Source organism: Agelaius tricolor, unplaced genomic scaffold (assembly GCF_023055355.1).
Source record: "Agelaius tricolor isolate 1412-34295 unplaced genomic scaffold, bAgeTri1.0.p SCAF_9, whole genome shotgun sequence".
Classification (NCBI taxonomy): Eukaryota; Metazoa; Chordata; class Aves; order Passeriformes; family Icteridae; genus Agelaius; species Agelaius tricolor.
In genome coordinates, this window is record NW_027269269.1 from 20,340,882 (window position 1) to 20,363,658 (window position 22,777).

The window sequence follows — 22,777 nt, forward strand, 5'->3', positions numbered from 1 at the left end:
TTTAAAACCCCATCTGGATGCACACCATTTGCTAAGGATCTATGGCCGTGTATTTTTGATAGATTCCCCTGAACCAGTCTGCAGAGCAGAGCGTGAAACATCATGTTGGTTGCTTCTGAAATAAAATGCCAGCATCCCAATTAATTTGTAAATGGAAAATATCTGCCTGTGATGAATTTATGAAGTGCAGCTTCTAAAGGCCAATTGATATTTCATACAATAGCTACTGCATACTTGTGGCACACCTAAGTGGATCAGAGCAGACTGAATGACACAAATAGTTTCCCCCTACAAAAGACTTTTCCTTTTTTTTTTTTTTTTGCCTTTCAGATGCCTCCATGAGCAATTCTTGGAACATTCTTAGTTTCTTACTGCTGATCAAGGGTATCTATCTTGGTTTTCTCATCTCTGAGAGACACTGATGATACAATTAAACTTTTTCAAAATGAAGTGAATGTGGGCTTGGCTTTTGGGAAAGAGTCAAACATGCTTGCATCCATTCTTTATGCCCCATATTAGGCTCTGAATGTCTGGTATTGCAACTAGCACACAGCATTCTCTCCAAGTGTAAATGAGTCCTCCATAATGCAGATAAGGTCATAAGAATGATGTTTTCCCATTATATGTCTGCCTTTACAAAAGCTTGTTAATGAATGTACTGTAAAAAGTTAAGTAGCTCCTACTGTAGGTCAGGGAATTTAACTGCTGGATAGATTTTTGTGACTTGACAGGCAGGGTCATGTCAAACTGGTTTTTCCCCCCCTTTTCTTTCTTTTCCTCCTTTGTCATTTTAAGTGTCTCACACCCTTATAACAAGATCTGACACCAATCAGAAAGCTCATGAACAGCAGCAGTGTTACATAAACCTGCTGGATTATAGTAAGAGGGTTACCTTGTTTTCATTATTACACCCTTTCTTGTATCTCATGCAGAATAGATGAGAACCATTTAGCCTCGTTCTTGTGAGATGAGTAGGGTGGCTAAAATATCCGCCTCCTCTTGGGATTTAAATCTGACTCTGTTGTTGGCAAAGCAAAAAGCATTAATTGCATGACTGCTACGTTACAGGCACATCCTATTTTAAATGTTGAAGTTGACCACATCCTACAGTGTTGCCATACAACGTGCTAGAAACTTCATTGTGAAGATAAATAAGCTTTACTGCAAGGGCAGATACAGATGGTCAAATGTGACTATTTTTATAAATTTAAAGAGCTTCAAGACAGGAAGGAGACTGTGAGCTTTGCTCAGGCTAGGTGTTTTGGAAGTTTGTTGAAAGGCATAGAAATGAACCCAACTCAAATCAGCAGGATGGAATGTGGCTGTTCTGCAGTGCTTTGATCAGAACTTGAGAAGTGCTGTTAATGGCAGTGAAGGTATGATCCATTTACCTTGAATTACTCAAAATCTGTTTCTTATGATTCAGAAACATCTGCCTTGAAAGAAAAAAGGAGCTATGTGATAGGAATTGTTAGGCTATGTAGCTTGGTGTCACAGTTGATAGACTGTGGTCAGGAAGGGCCAGGAGTAGACTGAGGACTGAATGGCTGTAGAGACTAGACCCCACCTTTGTTTCCAGACATTTCTACCCAGAGTCACACTGGGGGCCCAGCACAGGGGAACCTGGTACTGTGACATGAAGTCAGCCCTCTCTGATGCCAGCTTCATCTGTGAGGCCACTGGCTCTGGGCAGATACTTAATAAATTCAATTGGTGGTGTGACTCCTCTCTGGAAACTGTCCCTCTTTGACCTGAAGGTGGGACTTGGGGTTAGGTTTTGGTTGGAAATGCTGCTGGAAGACAGCCTTTTGATAACTCACAGACATGTGAGGTGATGATGCTGCAGTAAGGCATTCAGTCTGCCACTTCCAGTGAGTCTGAGGTTGGAGGCTTGCGCTGGTGATGAGTAGCTGCCCATTGAAGATATCTGGGTCTCTGCCAGCCCTGACACAGTGGTTTTAAATGTCCCCATTCATGGAATGACACCTGTTTGTGTTTAAGTGCCAAAAAAGGAATATTTTAGCAATGAAGGAATTCATTCAATTGTGAAAGGAATGTGCTTAGAAATGTTCCTTCATGGCATAACTGAGCAGGTTTCAGAGATGTGTGCTGCCTTTTAAAAAGGAATGCTTACATCATTCTCTTGGTTCTTTCTTCACATGGAGCCATTTGTGAGGGTTTTTTCAATTTGTTGGTTTTTAAGTTTAATAGTTCTGCTAATACATAGACACCAGCTGTCAGTTAATTCAAAACAGCAGACTGCTAGTGAAAGATAGCCTCTTTGGAACAGATGTTAGAGAAAATCCACCTGATTTTGTTCAAGAGACTTGTTCACGTTGGACACAGTTACAAGAGTTATTGTATTAATGAAATCCTGCTGCACCATCCAAGAGAAATAAGGGATATCATCTCTCATGATAGGCAAAAGCCTATCTAGCTGGCTTTCTTTAATCTGTAGTCAATATAGGAGATGTAAAAACCTAAACTGTCATTTAAAGTGGGAGTGGAAGAGAAGCACTCAGATCATGTACTTTACCTCTGCAAAAAATAGGTGTTAAATAAGAAGAATCCTTTTCAGTTCCTCACCCCTGCTTTCTTTTTTTGGTCTTTAATTTTTAAAGCATGGTTTTGGAAATCTGTTTTGGGATGTTTACTCACACAGTAGTGTCGAGGATGTGATGCTGCTGCCTTCCTGACTCTGGAAGGACTTTCTGGGCCCTCAATCTTATTTTCTCTGTATGCAAAGTAAACAGCATTTCCCTGCATACACTTTTTTTTTTTTTTAACGTGTGTACTGGATGGAGACAGCAGTTTGTGCCACACATTAATGGATGGCCAAGAGTTGATTTGGATTATGTCAGCATCTTTACAAAGACTCCCTCTTTTGAGGGCGGTCTTCCTGGTGACTTTACAAGGAATCAGTATTAGACTTATATCACTGTAGTGAGAAAACTCCCTTTCTTCTACAGGTAAGATACAAATTTAAACTACAAGTGTTTTCCTGTTAAGCTTGGAAAAGTTCAACATTTTCAGAGCCAAATTTTGAATTTTCAGAGTCGAAATTTGAATCTGAAATAGAAAAGCAGAATGGGGATGATGGAAGAATGTCTATTGAATCTGAGTAACTTCACTTTCATTAAGATAAGATGTTGATAGAAACAAAATTGATTAAATTTATTTTGAATCTGAACATTGACTCTTGTCCTTTAAAAAGGAGATCTTTTCATCAGCAGATTGGGAAAGATTATGGTAGAAACGTAGCTCAATTAGAAAGAAGCCCAAGATGGTTAACTGAAATTATTAGGGAGTCAGAGAATTTTCAACAACATGACATGCTGAAAAGTGCTTAGTTTAATGAAGGACAATAACATAGGATGTAATAGAGGATTACAAACTAATGAATTATGGGATGAGGATGAATATCCAGACAGAGGATAAAGCTGGAAAGCTTAATTATGATAGTGAATAAGAGGAAGATGCTGGGTTTTTTTAACATGATGCATATCTGTGGAAATCACTGCCCTAAAATATTGAGGTTAAGTTCTTGGCAGAATTAAGGATTAACTGTTGATGGAGATGAAAAAATGTATTCATTGTTATGGAAGATGAGATAAACACCCTGTAATTAAAAGGGATTCAGATTCTTAAGCTAAAAGTCATAAACAGACTGTTCCAAAGCATCTGTTAAGCTCTGCTGCCTTGTAGGATAGACCTATCTGCTTGGGCACATGCTGTTCTTTTTGCCCTCATATTTCCTATTTTCTCTCACCTGCTAGAGGAAGAATTGGTAGGGTAGTTTTGGGAGTTCAGGAAAAAAACCCAGTTTGTGGTTTTTTTTCCCCTCAGAGCCAGCTGTTTATATCTGTTTTTCTGTTTGGAGATTAGACTGTGTGCGGGTTGACTTTCTCTACGTATGCACACTGCCAAGCCCAGGGAGACTCTGATTTCCAGATTTCTTAGAAACAAACAATAAATAGACTCTCTGGATTTTAGTTCTTAAAGGTGAAACTAACAATGGTGAATTGTAGTCTAACATAGTATTTACAGTGCTTCTTTCAGATCTAACATATTTCATTATGTTTGTGAAGTGAAAACCAAACCCCAGAAGATCCCTGTATATATTGCAAATGTTTTGATTTAAAAGCTTAAACGTTGGTAGCAGGATTTCCGTTTTCTCTTCTGTTTTTCTGTTGTTTTGGAAACTCAAACATTCTTTTTGCTCAATCTGAGAGCCCCTGAGGAACAACTGGGACAACACACCAAAGGTGTGACATAATAAAAATTTCTTAGCTTTTGGACCTCATATTGCATTTTAATCTGCATGCCCCACATCTCCTGTGCATTAGCGTATCACCTCATCATCTGTAATTGACCACTGTGGGTTAAGGTTCCTGACATGATTTACAGCTAACTTCTCTATACAATTTGGAGACAGAATCTTATTCTGTCCCTGGTGTGAAATCCTAAATGAGAAGTCTCAGCCATATGCACATTATTACCAATAAATGATTTTTAGTGGAAATCCCAGGGACCAAATGACACTGAGTGTTTGGCTCAGTGGAAAGTCTTACAACAGGATCTTGTTTTCTTGGTCATCCAGTCAGTGAGGACCCCATATGAGAAGGATAAACTTGTCTCACTGGGATATATGAATATAAACTAGTAAGTATTAATTTAGGCCATTCAAAGAGATTTTACCTTTTTTTACCTCTTTACCCTAGGGAGGCAAGGAGTGTTACTCATCAGAGGCAACCAGGAGCTGCTGTGCTCTTGTTTTTGTCATAGAAACAGATTAATTCGTTTCCTTTCCAGTAACAATGTCAAGAAGTATAATTTCTCTTGGTGAATTCAGGACTAATGGAGGTGGGTGTTGGATTGAGGTGCCTAGACACTCAATTCCTCTGTCTGTAAGAAAAGATTCTTTACCCACAGATCTCAAACTCAGTGCCTCCTCAGGGGTGCTCCTTCACAAAGTTCCTGCATCCCAGAGTGCTGTCTCACTCCTGTCTCTCTGCAAGCCCTCCTTTTCTTCAGCCATGCCAATACTAGGTAGAGTCCCAGAACATGGAGTTCACCCTCCGAAAATCCATCTGAGCACCTTGATTTTCCTTCCAGCTTATGCTGTATGCATATCTACCTATCCCAGATCCTCTTACCTGGCCTCTGGAGCTGGCTTTCTTCTGCAGGAGGAATTGAGGATCAGGTGATGCCTTTTGGATGCTTTTAGTTGTGCTAGAATGTGAAGAGAGAAGGGCATGAGGTTGTTGCCTCTCACAAAACATTGGGATTGTTTGCTGGTCAGGTCACAGGCACCAGCTGTGAGTAAGCCTGTTTCTTAATGAATCCAATCTCCCCCTCCATCAGCTGTCTGTCCACTAAGTGCCAAAGGAAATGGTGGTTTTCTGACCATAAGAGAAATGGCTGCTCCTCATGCTAGTAGGGAAACTAAGTGTGCATTCCACTCTTCTCTGAACACTTGGTAGTGATTCTTTTTTAGCATTTGTATCAAACAAGCTGTTCATATGGGCTCTAAATAACGTGTGAAGCTATGATCAGTGATTGGAGACTCCAAAGCTGAAGTTACAGTAGTTCTGTCTGTTTCTAATGGAATACTTCTCTTAGTGGAAAATGATTGTATGTCAAAGGTTAAATATGGTTTGGGCTATTTGGATCTAAGAAACATAGGCAGATTTCAAAACTTGTCTACCACACAAAGTTGCGCTTGAAATCTACCTTGTTTTTGTCCAATCCCATGGTCTGCAGAATACTTTGGATTTACAACATCCAAGCTGGAGATTGGCAGGCCCCAGGATGTGCATTACAGCTGTCAGAGCATCCACATTTTTGGTTATAAATTCTGCAGCATTGAAAGACCTCAGAACTCCAGGCATTTTAACTTGCTGGGGTCTGTAAACTTTTTGGCATGAAACCAAGAGCATGGAAGACCTGAGAACCCCATGGTTTTGTCTCTCATGTGATCCTAATCTCAGTTCTATTCTTTGGACATTCTTTTCCCTTTAAGCTTATTCTGTGATCAGTGTTGGTTTGGTGTTTATTTTAATCTGAGCTTCCAGCTGTATGCAACTTTATGTCAGTTGTAAGCTGTTATTTTCAACTTTTGTTCCTTATCTCCTTCTCATGGACTTCCAGGATTCAGAGCAGTGACTGGAAAGATGTAGTCACTGAGGTTATACCCAGCAATCTCTGTTCTTTGCCTATCTAATGTACCCTGAGGAAGGCTTGTAAAATTGAGTTCCTGGTCAATACAATTCGAAAGAAAAGACTGAATTTAAGAACCATATCCTTTCAACACATGGTAGCATATGCATTTGTTCATCTCTCTGCAGGGCTCAGTATTGTTCTGAAGTCATGGGGCAGCATTACTAAAACTCGTGATTTGAAAAATAATTAATTTGAGAATGGTGCAGTGGTTAGTGAGCTAGCTGAAGATGTGTGAGGCACAGATTTGGTTTGCTTCTCTGCCAGCAGTTTCCTATTCATCCTCAGCAAACATCTTGGTCCTCGAATTCTCCATATTTAAAATAGTGACAGTAGCATTATCCTACCTAATAGAAATTGCAAGATAAAATATATAATGAGGTGTTAAATGGCTTGTGTACCATGGTGACTGGAGTTTTTCCTTTTTAAAAAACCCATAGAGTTTCATATTTCATTTTCAGGAATCATGGGAGACATAAAACAAGCCTAAGATATTTTTGCTCAGCTTTCAGTATTTTTTCCTGTTCTTTCCTGTTGTAATCCCTCTCCCTCTCACTGGGTCAGCAATCTCACTGAAGGGGAATGTCAAGTGAAATTGATTTGAGACTTTTGAAAGGGGGAAAAAAGTTCATTTTTTTCTATATTGCTGAGGTACCTTTTATAACTGTATTAGGTGTTTTAAAATCTGTGTTTCTAAATATGTTTATAAATTGGTCAGCTTTTCCTGTTTTGCAGCACGATTCCTCAAGCCAGTTGTGCAAGAACAGCTGAGGAGGGCAGAAACAAACAGGGGTTCGGGAACACTGTAGCTGGGTGTAATTGGCACTGAGGCTCTGGTGAGATTAAACTACAGGTTGACAAAAAAGATTAAATAATTTTTTAAAAATTGTGAAATTCACAAAGAAATGAAGATGCTGGGATGTGTGCTTTGGGCACTATGGTGGACTATTCCCAGGAGGGAGCCAAATAAATCAGTTTCAGTAGGAGAGCCAGCCTATGCTTTTTGACCATATTAATAATATTCCTCCTTTCCACTTTTTGGCTACACCCATTAATTGAATCATGACATCAGTCTTCATACCTGCTATCTGAAAGTGGCCTACATTTTTACCCTTAATATTTGGAAGAGCCATTTAAATGCAAAGGATTGTTTATTGCCTTGTCCCAGGCATATACACGTGGGACTGAAATTATTTTCTTGATGTGAAGGCATCACTCAGCAACAAAATTCTGTGATTCAGTAATCAAACATTAATGAAGTACAGAGTGAGCTTTTGAATGTTTTTCATGCCCTGATTACTAAACAGAGTTAAGATCTGTAGTGAAGCAAAATGTGTTTGTCCTCACGCTGAGGTTGTGCTGTTGAGTGGGACCCTGAAAGGTGCTGTTGCCACGCAGCAACACCTTCTGCTGAAGTCTCAGTCAGAGGCAGAGTTGAGTGCAATGGCTGGTCAAAACACAGCTGGATGGACTGCTTACATCTTTTTCACCATCTATTTTTTCAGCTAGTAAGCAGCCCTGTGTGGTTTATTAACTGAGTACCTGAGCACTGAGTTGGAGTTGCAGCACCAGGAAGTGGCTTCTAATCTGTAAAGATACACCATGGCTGCAAATTCGAGTGGCTGAAGGTTACTGAGGCTTGTAAAGTCTCCCTGGTGGCCACAGCATAACCATAAGAGAGTCATATGTTTTCTTGCTACACAGCAGGAGGAGAGGCGGATCTGGAGCCGTGTTTTCCCCACTGCTCGTTGTTCAGGTCTGCATTTTTAAGCTGTCTGTTGACTTTACATGTGTCTTTGCTTGGGACTGTTGTGAAGTACAAACTGTGCTGTAGACCAATGATGAAGATCTCTTAATGGAAGGTACATTAGAGGTAATGGTGCAGTAAACCAGTATTTTACAGTATTTGGAGGTAAAAATAGAAAACAGGAAAACTTCATTAAGTTCTAATAATGAAAACTTGAAAAAAAAAAGGTTGGAGGTATAGTTGGTTTGCTTTTTTTTTTTTTCCTAACCATCAGTAGAAAGTTTCCACTATTTACAAACTATGAGAGTATTTGTGAAATTTTTTTGCTTATTACAGAATATTCTTTCAATTTTTTTAACCTTGAGGAGGGCGGATTAATTATTTTTGTCATGTACTTTCAATGGGAAGGCAAATATTTATATTGCGCTAATTTTCACAAGTGCACAGCAATTTTTTTTTTCTGTAGCTAGTCTAAGTCAGTGTAAATTTTATGGCAAACCAAAGGGTGGAAAAACTAAAAAGCTAAAAATGCTTTAAAGTACTTGTGTGTTCTCACAATTTTTTGGCTGAGAGCTCAGTTTTGTATGACAAGTGAATACCGCTGAAAATATCTAGCTGTAGCATTGGTTTGCAGTGGTACAACTTTACACTTCCAGTAAGTGAATTTCAAACAGAAGAAGAGTCTTCTAAATTCATACTCAGACATTTGCCTTGTGTTCCAGTGTGAGTTATCCTGCAGGCTCTGGTGTTTGAGGCAGGTACCTGGCTGTGACCTGCAAGTTGCTTCCATGTGTTTTGCTGAGAAGGTTGCTGCTTGATAACTGCTTATGGTGAAGTTCGTACGTGCACTGTAGACATGTGTAGAAATGCCCATTCTACTTTGGTCATGGCTAATTTATCTTTTTTTACTTGGGAGTTTTGTGTGTAGCTTTTTCTGTTCGCACAGTGCTGAGCAGTCATCCTGCTGTCGTCTTTCTGACAGACACATCTGATGGAGGGAGCTTTGAAATTACTTTTGAAAAGCAAAGTGAACAAACATTGTTGATATGGGCTTGGACCTGCCTGTTGTTAAAATCTTACTTTAGAGCAGAAAAGGTGAGAGAGATATTACACATCCAAATACTGGGTATTTAATGTACTTTATTGATGGAGGGATCTTTTAGCAGAAAAAAGGCTGTCAAGAAAGGTACAGCACTGCTTTAGGGTGTTGATTCTGATCTTGTTACATAAAAGTTACAGAATCCTTAGAGGCTTTTGGCCATAGATATACAAGATTGAATAAATGTTCATTGTCTTTTTTCAAAGATACTGGAGATAACCATGAACAGTGCATTTTAATGCGCACGTGGAAGGGTCAGCTGAAAATTGCATAAAATTTTGCTTTTCCTGGTAGCCGTATTTCCTTCACAGGGGCCTCCTACTGTGGTTTCTTTCTTTACAGAAAGAAAAGAATAACCTGCATTTTAAGTCTGCTATAGCACTTTGCACCATTGGTGTGCTGCTTTTGTGCTTATGACAAAATGACAAATTTGGAAGTATGGGGAGTAGTGACCTGAAGTGCTTCTCTTCCTCCCCTCCAGGCACTCGCATGCATATGCGCAGGCACACGTGCACAGTCGTGCCCTCCCTGTTTCAGAGTCCTAGCAGGCATGTTGCACTCCTCTGTGGAAAAGAAATGTGGCATTTGGGTCAGTGTTTCTAGTTCACAGACAACCTGTGATGTAAGATGGCTTATTGCTGTGCACAACAGGAATCTCTGATGTACTTGTTAAATAGCGTGTAAAGAGCTGCAGGCTTAGATCCCCTTACATTTGGGGAGTTTTAAGAATTGAATGATGACCTCGTAAGAGGCAGCCGCTCTGTCTGGTTAATTATATCACAGGTGATGGTGCTGCATTATGTGCACGTACAGCTGAGATGTGTGCCTAAGCAGTGTATGCTGGGTGCTAGCCTATTCTCATTGCTTGTCCCGTGGGATTTGTTTAAGCCAGAAAAAAATGTAAGTGACTGTTAATGAGCAGAGAGAGGTTAGCACCTGTCTATCTAATCCATACTTTTTCTGTATTTTATTGCATCGAAGGAATATCACTGCCTAACGGTTCTAGCGCATAAACAGCTAAACAGTACTTGACATTTAAAGAGATTTTCTGTTGTGCACTTGTATAGTCAAGAGTAATTCTAATCCTATTAAAGATATTATGTCATGGAGGCGTGTCCTGGAGGAGAAGGCTTCTGCTAACTGGCCCGATGGAAAGCAGAGGGGAGGGGCGAGCAGGAGGGCGGATTTATTACTCGATAGTTAGGTCAGGGATTTCTGTGGGAAATGCCCAGTGGTTGCAGTTGCTGATGATTTCACGGCAACAGCAGTGAAACACAGAGTGCGCTCCGGTAGCGGGTTACTGAATGAGACACTGCAAATGGGTGGAAAGAAAAAAGACAGCGTGTGAGAGAGAGTCAGAGAGACACAGAGAGGGAAGCTGAGAGCAAGGAAAGTGCTCTGGCTCGAGGAGAGTCTCCCAGGTGTACTGCAGAAGCTTTTTGGAAATGGATGCAAGGACCATCTGCTGCCTATAGATTAGAGGACTGTAGACTAGGAGTGCAGAGAAAGAGCTTATGGCTCTTTTTAATAAAAATCAAAGTTCTGCATAACTGATTCATCAAGATAAATCATGAGTATGCTCTTGCACGGGATATTAATGTATAAATCCATGCTTCAGACAGACAGAGTTCAGCTTTCATTGCTATAAAAAATAAACCCAGCAACAATGCAGTGAATAAATTCTGCAGTGATTATCTGATTTATGTACGAAGAAAAAGAGAAGCAAAGCACAGACAGCTCTTAGCGCACTGTGGCATTTGCAAGGCACTGCATTTAATGCTGAGAGATGCTATACATTAAATCTGACAACTGTGAAAAGAGAGATCATGGAGAAGTCAAGTAGTGAGGATTCTTCAATTCACCGGAGTCCATCTTTGGATAGCAAAGACTCAGATTTTGCTAAACCTTCTACCTCAGGGAGGCAATTTGGTCGAGGTTTTACTGCAGGAGCTTTCTATGGTACAACTGGATCACGCACACAGAGCCACACTGGGGTCGGAACCGGGACCGGCGCTGGGACTGGAACTGGCGTAAAAAGTGAAAAATACAGTGCACCCAAAGGCAGCAAATACGTGGTCTTTTACCTGGATCTATCCTTTGTTTTCCTTTTAGAATTTAAGAAGTGCAACATGGCAAGAGGCTGCCTGTGTTGTTTGAAATACATGATGTTCCTTTTCAATTTAATATTTTGGGTGAGTACTGCCTTTTCAGTTGCCTTCATCTGTTAGTGTATCCTGTACTGCTGCATTATGTGTATAGTGCATCTTTGAAGCAGTACTGTAAGTTCTCTCCTCCCCTCCCTCTCTCTCATACCTGCTTGGAATATTTTCATTGTTAAACTTGTGTCTATTGGGAAATACACATGCTTTCTGTATCTTTATTGCTACCTGATTGCTGTAGTTTGGCTTCTGATTGCTCAGACTTGCTATTCTAATGTGCTTTCAACTGGGTTATCTAAGAAAGGGCAGAATTGTTGCCCTTTAAGGAAGACCAGAATTATTGTAGCATTAAAATCCTGCAGTGGCTGGATTGTTGCATTCTGTTGTAATACTTGTTTTGAAAAAAGCTTAAGGTTAATTTTTAAAGTATATTTTCATTGTCACTATAAATCTCATTTGCTTTGTGTAAACTTCATTTGACAAAGTGCTTTTTTCATTTGAAGGAAGTTCTGTCCCATTTCTCCAATTAAAAACAGTAAATCATGTATGTTCTAACCTCTTAAGGTCTCAGCATAAATGTAAAATGCCTGGAATGGTGATTTAATATGGGTTCAGTTTCAGCTGCAATTGTACACATTGGTGTGTGAAGTTGGAGACTTGCACTTGCTTCTCAGGGATCAAAATTGATTTTCCTCCATCAGCCAGGAGGTGTGAGGAGTTGCAACAATGAATGTTTCAGCCAGCAAGTTAAAAGCGTAATGGCTACTTAGAGCAAAGTATTGTCACAACAGGGAAGGGAGAAAATGTTAAGTCTTCTGCCAGCTAAGCATCCTTCAGTACAGTATTTTTAAGGAAATCACAGGCTCTTTGAGTACTGAGTATTCATGAATATAACCCAATATGAAAGGGTTTGCTTAGTTTGAAAGCAAAGGTCACTTTTTTCCTGGTGGTTACAAAGCTTGGGCACGTGAACAAAACCATTCATGGTTGTGATCCAGAAACATACAGTAAGCTTCATAAATAAATGAAAACACCATCCTGGGATTTATTTTGGAAAAAGGAGCATTAGCAGTCCAGTTCAAATAGCTACCTCTGGTGTACAGATATCATTGTTCAAATTAGAAGCCTTACTAGCTGGTTGTCTGTTTATCTTGACCCACTTACTGAAATAACCTCTAAGAGCAAGAGTTAATGGGAGATTTGGTACAGTGTTGAACCGCTCACGCAACAGTGAGCTTTTATCAGTAATAGACTGAAATGCTAGACTGAAATTACTCAACTTGTGGCATCTTACTGAAATAGAAAGATAGAACTGATCACTGAAGAACATCTGATCAAAGTTCACTTATGGTTTTTAATTTTTTTTTCCTTTTCTGTACACATACCCTACTAGACAGTTGCCATATGTAATTTTGGAAGAAATAATTTTAACCACACCATATGAATATCAAACTGGCTATTTGGCTCAGTGCTGCATTACTTTGACACGTTGAACTATTTTTTTTTCATATATTTATGTGGTGACTAGTTTTAGAAAAGTTTTTATCTGGCCTCATTACTCATGTCCTCTGTGATCTGTTATGTAGGTGTCTCTTACTCCTCACCTCCTTAGATGCAACATCTTTCTTTGTTTTTTTTCTTCTTCCCAAGCAGCAATTTTCTTGACTCTGCATCAGACCTTCAGAGTCCTTTTTTTCCCATTCCTTGAACTCACAAGAACATTTCAGACTTCATCTGTGTGCTCATCTCTGTCTGCTCAGCTCCCACTGGACTTTTGTACAAACACATTGCTGCTTAGGTTAAAACTAGCCTACCATCTGGAACAGTTCTCTAGTGTCCTGTGCTTCTTCAGTTCTTACCCTTTTCTCCTAATCCCCTTCACACTCTCCTTACCGTGTCTTTTGTTGTAAGGCTTATATCACTTTTGTTTCTGTTACTAAACTTTATCACCACATCACTAGCCAATATTCTAAAAATGCCTTTTTTTAAAATGTGAACTATGCTATTCAGAATGAAAATAATGCTATGGCCTGGTGAATCTGAGAGATTATTAAAAAATGCTAAATGCAAGATGTCAGGTTCTTTTTAAAGTAGTTTACAACAGACATGTGATCCTTCAGCCTGATTTAAATTGCTCAGAAGTCCTCCCTTCTTAACAGTAGCTGTCTTATACTCAATTTTGCAAGCCAGAATGATGTTTCCATGCATTCTTCCAGTTTTGCTGTATTCTTTTTTTTTCTTTTTTTTGACTGTGCTGCTTTATTGTTTGAGACATTCAAATGAGCAACATCATCCTTTGATTCCTGGGAATGCAACTAGAATGAAGCACACTACACTATATGTTTTCTGTGGTTTGCCACATCTGGCTTCATACTTGGAACCTCCACTGGTTCCATCATGAATATATCCGAGAGGTTGTGAATGTTTGACGCTGTGCTCCTAGCTGATGCTGTGCACCTCCAACAACTCGCGCTCCTGCCCTGAACCCTCCTGCTAGCCCAGCAGTGGACTCCCCACACAGCTCTGCCAGTGCACTTTGCTCCTGCCCTGCCCTGAAGCACTCCCTGCTCTTTCCGTCCTATCTTTCTTCTTAACCTACTTTTTCCATTCCCAGGTTTGCCCGTTCTCACTGCTTCCTTCTGAATTTCTGTTAAGAAACCCAAGTCCAAAAACATGAAGCTGTGGCCTGCTCTTGAGCAGGGACTATCATCTTTTACAATGCAAGGTGATTTATTTTTAAAAAGAGAAGCTTCACTTTTAAACATGAAATTTCCTGAACTGTAATTTAAAGCAGAATGAGGCTCCTGGTCTTCAGAGATGAGGAGACACATCGACACTGTTGCCATATAAAATGGTGCTTGTGAGATGCTTCCTCTGAAAATGAACACTGGAGGTGCCCTTTGGCATCCCAGCATGCTGGGCATGATTGTTTGGACTGATTCTTTGTGTTGGCTTACAGGAAGATGTTCTTCTGTAGGAAAAGAGGAACCTTTTTCCATCATTTCTTCTTGAGGCAGAGAAATGGGGTCTAATCTGTGCCTCATGGGCCAATGAGCTCTACTCCTCTTTCAGCCTTGCAGCTAACTCATACAGATTGACAACTAATTATATGTGAATATTATATATTACACACATTATTTTTACATACAATGTATTTTACTTATTTTAATGTGTACCCACAGATACTTACGTACAATTGTATGTTTCAAGTGATGGAGAAATGCAGTAGTCAGTGGATTCTCTCTGCACTTTGTACTTGCTGTTGCTGTGATAACTGACCAAGGGTTGTAGCAAAAATTCACTGTCTGTGAATTTGGTTCAGGGCAAGAAAATACAGCTTTTGAAAATTACTAGCATGTGTATCAGTTAACCTGGAAGAATCACCTATGATTTGTAGAAAGCAAATTTGTCTAAGTGGAGCCTAACAGTAAGTTGGAACAGAAGGTGTTTCTCCACTGAATTACTGAGAGCTTCAGGTATTTCTCTGTGTCCCTCTGATTCTTAACAGTTGTTCATGGCCATCTGGCATTGCTTTCTTTCAGAGATTAGGAAAGTCTGAGCTGAGGGTTAAGGAAGCTTATAGTATTTAATTGTGTGGCTAGGATGATGATTTACACTGAATTCATCCTAAGTGCATAATATGTTTTGCAAAGGGACTGGATGGACAGCTACAAATGTTAATTGATTTAGTTTGCCTTCAAGAATATTTATGTGCAAACATGTGGAGATTGCAAAGTAGCTGATATTGCTCTGCAGAAGAAATAAAGTATTGATTTTTGCTTCTACAGATAGCAGCTAAATTGTCAAAGAAGGTAATCACTAAATATAAACATTAGGGTGTATGTCTTTCTATGGGAGATTTCACTTCATTGTTATTAGAGGAAAGGATTACAATAATTATTTTCACAAAATGCATCAGAAAATATTACTGGTTATAGAAGAAGAAGTTCTATGAGACATGATTTTTAAAAAAAAAATCACTCATGAAATGAGCCTTTTGTGTGGTCTTAAAATGGAATTTTTGAAATGACTGGCATAAGATACCAAAAAGTCACTAGGGAACTTTGCAAGCGGTCAATGGTCATGGTTACATTTTGTCTTGTTCTATTAATTTAACTTAGGTTAATGAGTCTGCATACAGAAGCATTCATAATAGACATCTTGATAATTTTTACTATTGCTTAATTTTAATATAAAATGCATTTTACTAGGAGCTGTATGGCAAGATTATTAAGGCTGATCTTTCTGATCTTTTGTGTTTCAAGAAGAGCTGAGGAAAAGCTAAGCATAGTCAAGAAAATCCTTAATGGGGTTTATTTTTAAAAGTTTTTAATTTTAAACAACTAAAGAAATCTGATAAGAATAATACCTGTGTATTAATGTTACAATTAAAAGCAGAAGTTATGAGCAGAAGTTACAATTTATTCAAAGTGGAATCAAATATACAAATTCAGTTATTTAATATTTACTTTCAAAGTAAATTTTCTACTAGCATTTTCCTTTTACTGAAACATAAGTTTAGAAGAGAAAAACATGATCTGGAAACTTGCTGGTCAAATACAGCAAATTTTTCCCTAATGCTCTGTAATTACAATAATGGATAAAGACTGTTGCTCCTGGATAATATTTTTCTGCATTAATTATTTGTGCAATTTAATCTTAGAGCGGGAGTAATTAATACTTTTTTCTGTAGATTAAAACCAATATTGTGCATTTACCAATGAGCATAAAGACAGTAGTAGAGCAGCCATGCAGGCCACTTATACTCAAGTCTCAGATCATACTAAAAGAGAAGGGAGCATGCCCATTCTCTGGGTCTGGCTGCTGTCAAAGCTCTTGGTACTGTAAAGCAGCTGACAACTTTAGAATGGTTTGCATAAGGTAATCCATACTTATTTATGCCAAACTGGAATAAATAATATAGTGCACTGTTTAGTTTGAAGTACAAAGCTTGAATGCCTAACTGAATCTGTTGGACAGACAGTTAAATCATGTGAAGAGACTTTGACCCTACAAATAACTGAAAATTAATCTCTGAGGTTTAAAAGGGGTGGACAGTTTGTCCTTTAAATCAGAACAAAATTGCTAACGACAAACAGCTTTGGAAGCGACACACATTAAATTTCTCTCTCTTTTGTTGCCCTCCCGCTGGCTGCATTATCTGATAGTCTCCATTTTCTCACACAGGGGATAATGACAAAGACAGACCGTCAGTGACCCTGGGATGCTTGTCTCTTGACATAATAAGTGATATTTACTTCTGTTGTATTTTCACTCTAATGACATAAGTGTGGTGACAGTTGTGGTACAATCCTGTGAAAATAAGACTATCCAAAAACACCCAACCAAACAAAAACAAACAGAAAAATCCCAAACAAACAACCCCTCCCCCCAACCAAAAAAAAAACCCATATCAAAAACCAAAGAGAAACCAGCAAGACAGTGAATTCTGGAAAAGCTAATGTTTTCAGTGACACTAGCTGGAGAATTCTTGTTTTTTTCTGATAGGAATTTGAGAAGCTGTGAAAAGATCCCGGCTATTAGTTTTAGTTTCCTATCCAAATGGTGTAGTACTGTTGCTGTCCCTATGGAAACATGCACCTTGGTGGGGGAGAACTATTAGAAAAACATTTTAGCATGACAATGTTTTGGCTGGGAGGAGAAGGAAACGTAATATTGAGTTCAAACAGTGTGGTGTCCTAATGAATGTGAGGTAAATTAAGTCCATTTGTAACCAGCATGATGACATTACAGAATAATATTAAAACGTTATTGGAGACCTGAGACTAGTTTTAATTTAAAATATTGAATTTTGCTTGAGAGCTGAGTAAATACTGATTAATCCTGGTGGTGAGGGCCTCAAACCTCATTTTAGAGTCTAAGCTATTGCAACTTGAAAGACAAGACATGAGATTCAGCATTTTTTGCAGTGTTTCTCTCACTAACTACTCTTTGCTAGCACTATATTTTATTTAGGTTGTTTTGGTTTTATTTTTTTAGATGCGGGGGATTTTAAAATTATTTTGGTTTTTCTTCTGTGTGGAAGTGTTTTAATTCTAGCTGTTGGTAGGTGTGAGAGCCATTTGTGTCTGTTATTTTGGATAAACAACGAGTTGATTCATCACTCAGGCAGACTTGTACATAACTGCTGTTAATGTGGACATTTGTTCATTTGTACATTTGGAGGTTTATGGTCATGGAAGGGGAGAAGCACAGTAAGAATTTCAAGTTGGAAAACAAATTCCTCCCCTCCAGTTCTCCCTGCACCCTTGTACCCCCAGAGTTAAATCTTTCTTTAAAACATATAACTCAGGTTCTGTTCCTCATATCCTTTGAGGATGTGAGGATGACATTAAACAAATTTCTTCAGCCTTCTATGTCTCAACTCTCCTAACTTTAAAAACAAGAATGTATCAAATTTCCATAAAGCAATGACTTATTGTCAGTTTTGAATAAGTGTAATAACTGTGATATTTCCTACTTAATTCTGCATTCCTAGACCCATTTAAGTAAGCCACTTCGTAGGGCCTTGGTTAGCAGGTTCCCTTTTTGTCTGCTCCTGCTACCCCCAGGTAAGTAGGTCTGCAAGAGGCCCATCTAAAGGGGTATAATCTTTCTCATGTGAGTAAAGGATGAGTTTGTAACTCCATTATCTGGCTGTCCAAGGAGGCATCTAATTTGTTTATTTAAACACTGCTGACACAGAGCAAGACCTGGGTAGTAAAGATGGGAGAATGCATTCTAGTTTCTGGAAAGTAAAGTGTGGTTTGTTAGGGTTTTGCTGTACACATAGTTGGGATGTTTCTAATGGGTAGCCAAGTCACCACAGGTATTATGGAATACTATAGGTCCTCTGTTTTGTAATATGTAAAATTACCCAGCCTTTCAGCAACTTATGAAAACTGTGAACAAAAGGAAGAATCCTGCTGTTTATGTTGGGCTTTGCTTTAAATATCTTGCAGAAATAAATAAACCACACTTCCCAAACAAAGGGAAGGGACCTTGTATGGCCGAAGGTGACAGTGAATGTTTGTTGAACCTATTAAGGACTTCTCACATGAAACTTAATAGTTTTAATACCACTTTATAGAAATTACTGCAGACACTGAACTGAAAGCCATTTCAGAACTTTCTGACACAAATTAGCTTTGAATCAACTCAGATCTCCATTTAGCTCAGTCCCTTGCTGCTTAGGAACAACTTAAATTGCTTAATTTATTCAGCACAGATAATTGAACTTCCAGTTGTTTGGAAATTTGACTGGAATGATTGTTCTTTCTTGCTGCCTTTAATGAGCTGGGCCAAAGTTCACATGGCTATCTGAACCTTCTTCATTTAACTACTGCATCCAGTAGGGCAAGGATTGTGAACATTCATGGGACTTGCTGCCAGTCTGAATTTTAGAAGTCATCTATAGCTCATCTTCAATACTGTCTCTCAAAACTTGGCACCCTGGCCCGTGGCTTTGTCACTGCAGGTAATGCAGCCAGGGCTAGGCTCTCCACAGGGTTACAGAACATCCAGCCACTGTTTGTCGTCGTCCCTAATCAAGCCACAGACAAGTCCCTACAGTCTTCATGAGCACAGGAAAGACTAGTTTGCCATTTATTTTATTTCTTTCTTTGCTTCCTTGTGTTTGCTATGTTTTTGTTGTTAAATGTAGGAGATGAGAATTAACTTTTCAGAATCGAATGCATTAGTAATGTTTAAAAATGTTTCTTTAGTAGGGAAAGAACTCTGTACCCATGGATTCTGTTGAATCTACTTGGTCCTCATTTCAAGCTCCTTTTGCTAATCCTGTCTTCTGACTGCTGAATGAAAACCCCTTATTACTGTTTCTAATCAATGCCACAGGGATAGTTTTGAAGATACATTAAAATGCTCTCTACTGTCTTTCTTCCCATATGACACTGGCGAGTCATGAAGCATCAGAGACTGAATCTTTTATTTCTTTTGTGGATTTCCCCATACTTCAGCTTTATGTGCATTCTGGTACAATTTGTACTGCTGTGGGTACAAATTATAGGTGTGCAGTAGAAAGTGATCACATTATAGTTGATTCTTAAAAGTGTATGACATGTATTGAGAGTTGCTGCAAGGAATAAAAAACAGCAGAAACTGTTATGCTAATCATCTGTTACAGAATTATTAATTTCTAACTGTATTGAGTTGTGACTGATAAGTACTTTCTTTTTACTAAAATAAGCAGGGTTTAATGTTTTTAATTTTTTTTAATGATGAAGAAGACTGAAGCAAGACAATAATGGGCTATGGATGAAGATAAGATTATGAACAATAAGATTATAAGCTGTAGGTTTTATCAGCTTAACAAATTACCAGTCATTAACAGAGATGCATTAGTTGCTCATGTGCACATTTCTACCATGTTGTGGATGTACTACAAAGCAGGTTAACGTAAACCATGCCGTTTACTCTGCAAATAATGTATGGAGTGGTTAACAGTGGAAGCAGTTAACTGGGAATAATTCCATCATATATTGTTGTGTCTCTATACCAAACATACAATCATGAGGCAAAAATAAAACAGAGAGTAAAGAATTTGCATTGTACTAATCAATCAAATTTCCTCAATTTGGTATCTTAGAGAATTGAATTTACTAGGAGGGCTGCTTCTGAATTAGAGGTTTGTTCTTTTAGGCTTCTTTAATTGATGTATTAAGCACACTTTGTTTTAAATGGTGCTTCTGAATACTTACATTTTGTTAGTAGCTGTGTCACTGCTGAGAAGCATGGATTCTTCACAAGACTCCTTTCTTCTTCTGTATTATCTTGGGGAGTTTCCGACTAGTTATGCTCATAAGCAGGTAAGAGAGGTGTCTACGAATAGATTGTAATTCAGAAATGTAAACATCTATTTTTGTCCCATTTCATAGTAGTTTTAAACTGAATTGACAGTTAAGAATCTTATTATCCTTTACTTCTGTGCCCATCCCCCACTTTTTTACCTTTCATCAAGTTATTGCTGTGTTCCAAAGTTTCCCTTTTTCTTTTGCAGTGTCCTCTGGATGCAGAGACACAGTTAAATTAGAAAAAAATAAACTTTATGTTCTCAATTGCTCTTTCCTTAGAGTTTCAATTGCCCCCTCTTCTCCATTTTCACTGCTTTAAGGAATTGATATTACATCTGTTGCTGTAATCCCAGAGTGCCTTAGGACCACTTAATGTATTTATCCTCTTGACACCCTGTAAGTATGGGCCGTGCTTTTATCCTCCTGATACAGATGGAAAGCCGAGACACCAAAACAAAGAGAATGTGTGCATTAGAGCACAGGGTAGAGGGCTGGGAGCCTTTAGAGACCAGAACTAGCAAGTTGTCGTGGTTTAACCCCAGACAGCAACTCAGTACCACACAGCTGCTTGCTCATTTCCCCACCCATCTACCCCAGTGGGATGGGGAGGAGAAGCATGAGAAAGGTAAGTGGGTTAAGGTAAAAGCAGTTTAATAATAGAAATAAAATATAATAACAACAACAACAACTATATAATGATAATTGTAATTAAAAGGGAAATAACAAAGAGAGAGATATAAATTAAATCCCCAAACCCCCAAGTGATGTACAATGCATCCACTGACTGATGCCCATCCCATCCCTGAGCAGTGATTGATGGCTCCTGGCTGACTCCCTGCCGTTTATGTACTGAGCATGACATTCTATGCTATAGAACATCCCTTTGGCCAGTCCTGCCCACGCTCCCTCCCAGCTTCTTCTATACCTCCTAGCTGGCAGAACATCAGACCTTGAGGTGTCCTTGACTCAAGGTAAGCAGAGCTCAGCAACAGGTGTGAGGCACTGGCACAGATTGCCCAGGGAAGTTGTGGATTCCCCATCCCTGGAGATGTTCAAAGCCAGGTTGGGGCTTTGAGCAGCCTGGTCTAGTGGAAGTTTCCCTGCCCATGCAGGTGTGTATGGAATTGGATGATCTTTAAGGTCCCTTCCAACCCAAGGCATTCTGTAATTCTGTGTTACCAGTGTTATTCTTATGCCAAATCCAAAACACAGCACTATACCAGCTACTAGGAAGAAAACTAACTCTATTCCAGCCAAAACCAGAACAGAAGTCCAGTCCACATGCAGCAGACTTCAGCATGGAGAGGCTTGTGTTGAGATCTGTATGGCAGTGCCCACGAACTCAGAAATCCTGCAGATCATTTCCCTCAAGCTTGGGTGTCTGCAGCAGTCCTCCTGCACTTTCATTACCAGATTAGCTTGGGCAGAGACAGCTTAAATCTGTCTATATCCATGGTGTAGATGTGTCCTTCTAAGAGACTTGTACAAAGTTAAACTGAAATTGAATCTGGATCCCTGAAGTCCCTGCTAAGTGTCTTAAGCAACCGACCATCTGTTATGTGCCATTTGCCTTCTGAGAGACTTCAGAGCCAAGCCACCCCAGAACTCCACATGCTTGTGCAGCGTTGTCTGCAGGCACAGAACTAACAGGTTTAGGACTGGTGCAGCATCCTTTTATTTGGCTGTGTACTCCAGAGGTCTGGCATCATGCCACTGACATCCAGAAGTACCTAGGGGAGTGGAAGTTTTCTCATGACACAACATAAACCCTAAACCTCCCCACCCCCTGCAAAGTGTCATGGAGTAAACTGCAGGTCTCTTGAGATTGTCATCCAACAGATGACAGTCAAAGTGAAGATTTGGCTGTGGGATATCTCTCTTTATTGATTTCATTGTAATATTTTTTCATAACTCCAAAACAGCAAATAAAGTATATGTCATAACTAATGAACAAGTAACCCAACATTGGATTTAACAGTTATAGAAGGTAGAGTTGTTGCATGGCTGGCAGTAGGATTTCTTCCTACTTTCCATAGCCCCTTGAGCCATATGTTAGTCTTTTAGTGCCTGAGCAATGTTTGTGCTGACAGCTTTTTCAGCATGTGGAATGTAGAGAGGACTCTCAGGTGGGATCTCTCTTTGCATTCTCAGCATCTGGGAGGATGTTGGGATGTCTTTCAGTGCAACATTGGTTTTGTGTCTTACAGGATGCAGTCCAAAATGCAGATTGCTGGAGTTAGATTTACTCCTGGTTTGATATTTTTGTGCTTGTTTAGGCTTTTTTTAGGTGTTAGCTACTCTCTTAAAGAATATGCCTGTGGAGGTGGCTTTGATGTATGATGTTGGTGTGATAGAGCTGTCTGTTACTTTGGCAGGTTGGAATCCCATTTTCTTTGGAAATTTGAGTTTGTCTTTCTGCTCTTAGGTAGAAGTGGAACCTAACACTGTTGCTGGATTTTGTTCTTGTTTTGTCTCTTAGTCTCTTCGTCCATTTACATCTTAATTGAAATAAATAATTGTTGTGCTTAGTAGGTATTAGTGGTAAGGTTCACCTTATTAGTGGTAGGATTTCCATGGTTCTCTTTTGAGTATTTAAATTCATGATCCAAATAAACCATAGTGGAGTTACAATTTAATACTACAATGTTTGACTTCTGATATATTGATTTATCTCCCATTCATGAAGCTCAAATGCAAAATTGGATATACCAAATCACACCAAAAGTTTGTGTATCTTGCCTTT

General features: G+C 39.1%; 1 protein-coding gene across 7 annotated transcripts in view; it reads left to right on the top strand.

Moving 5' to 3' along the window:
* The window catches only part of TSPAN9 (tetraspanin 9), a 168,582-nt gene that overhangs the window by 66,154 nt on the left and 79,651 nt on the right, over positions 1-22,777 (top strand). For 5 of the 7 annotated variants that reach the window (XM_071433036.1, XM_071433035.1, XM_071433034.1 and 2 more), the window contains one exon: positions 11,178-11,257. The exons of 1 other annotated variant lie outside the window; for it this stretch is intronic. In XM_071433036.1, coding sequence (XP_071289137.1) covers positions 11,195-11,257 — 63 coding nt within the window. In that variant the 5' untranslated portion in view covers positions 11,178-11,194. Of the gene's footprint in view, positions 1-10,255; positions 11,258-22,777 lie in introns of those variants that run through there. One more of the 7 variants, XM_071433033.1, reaches the window with a different exon arrangement.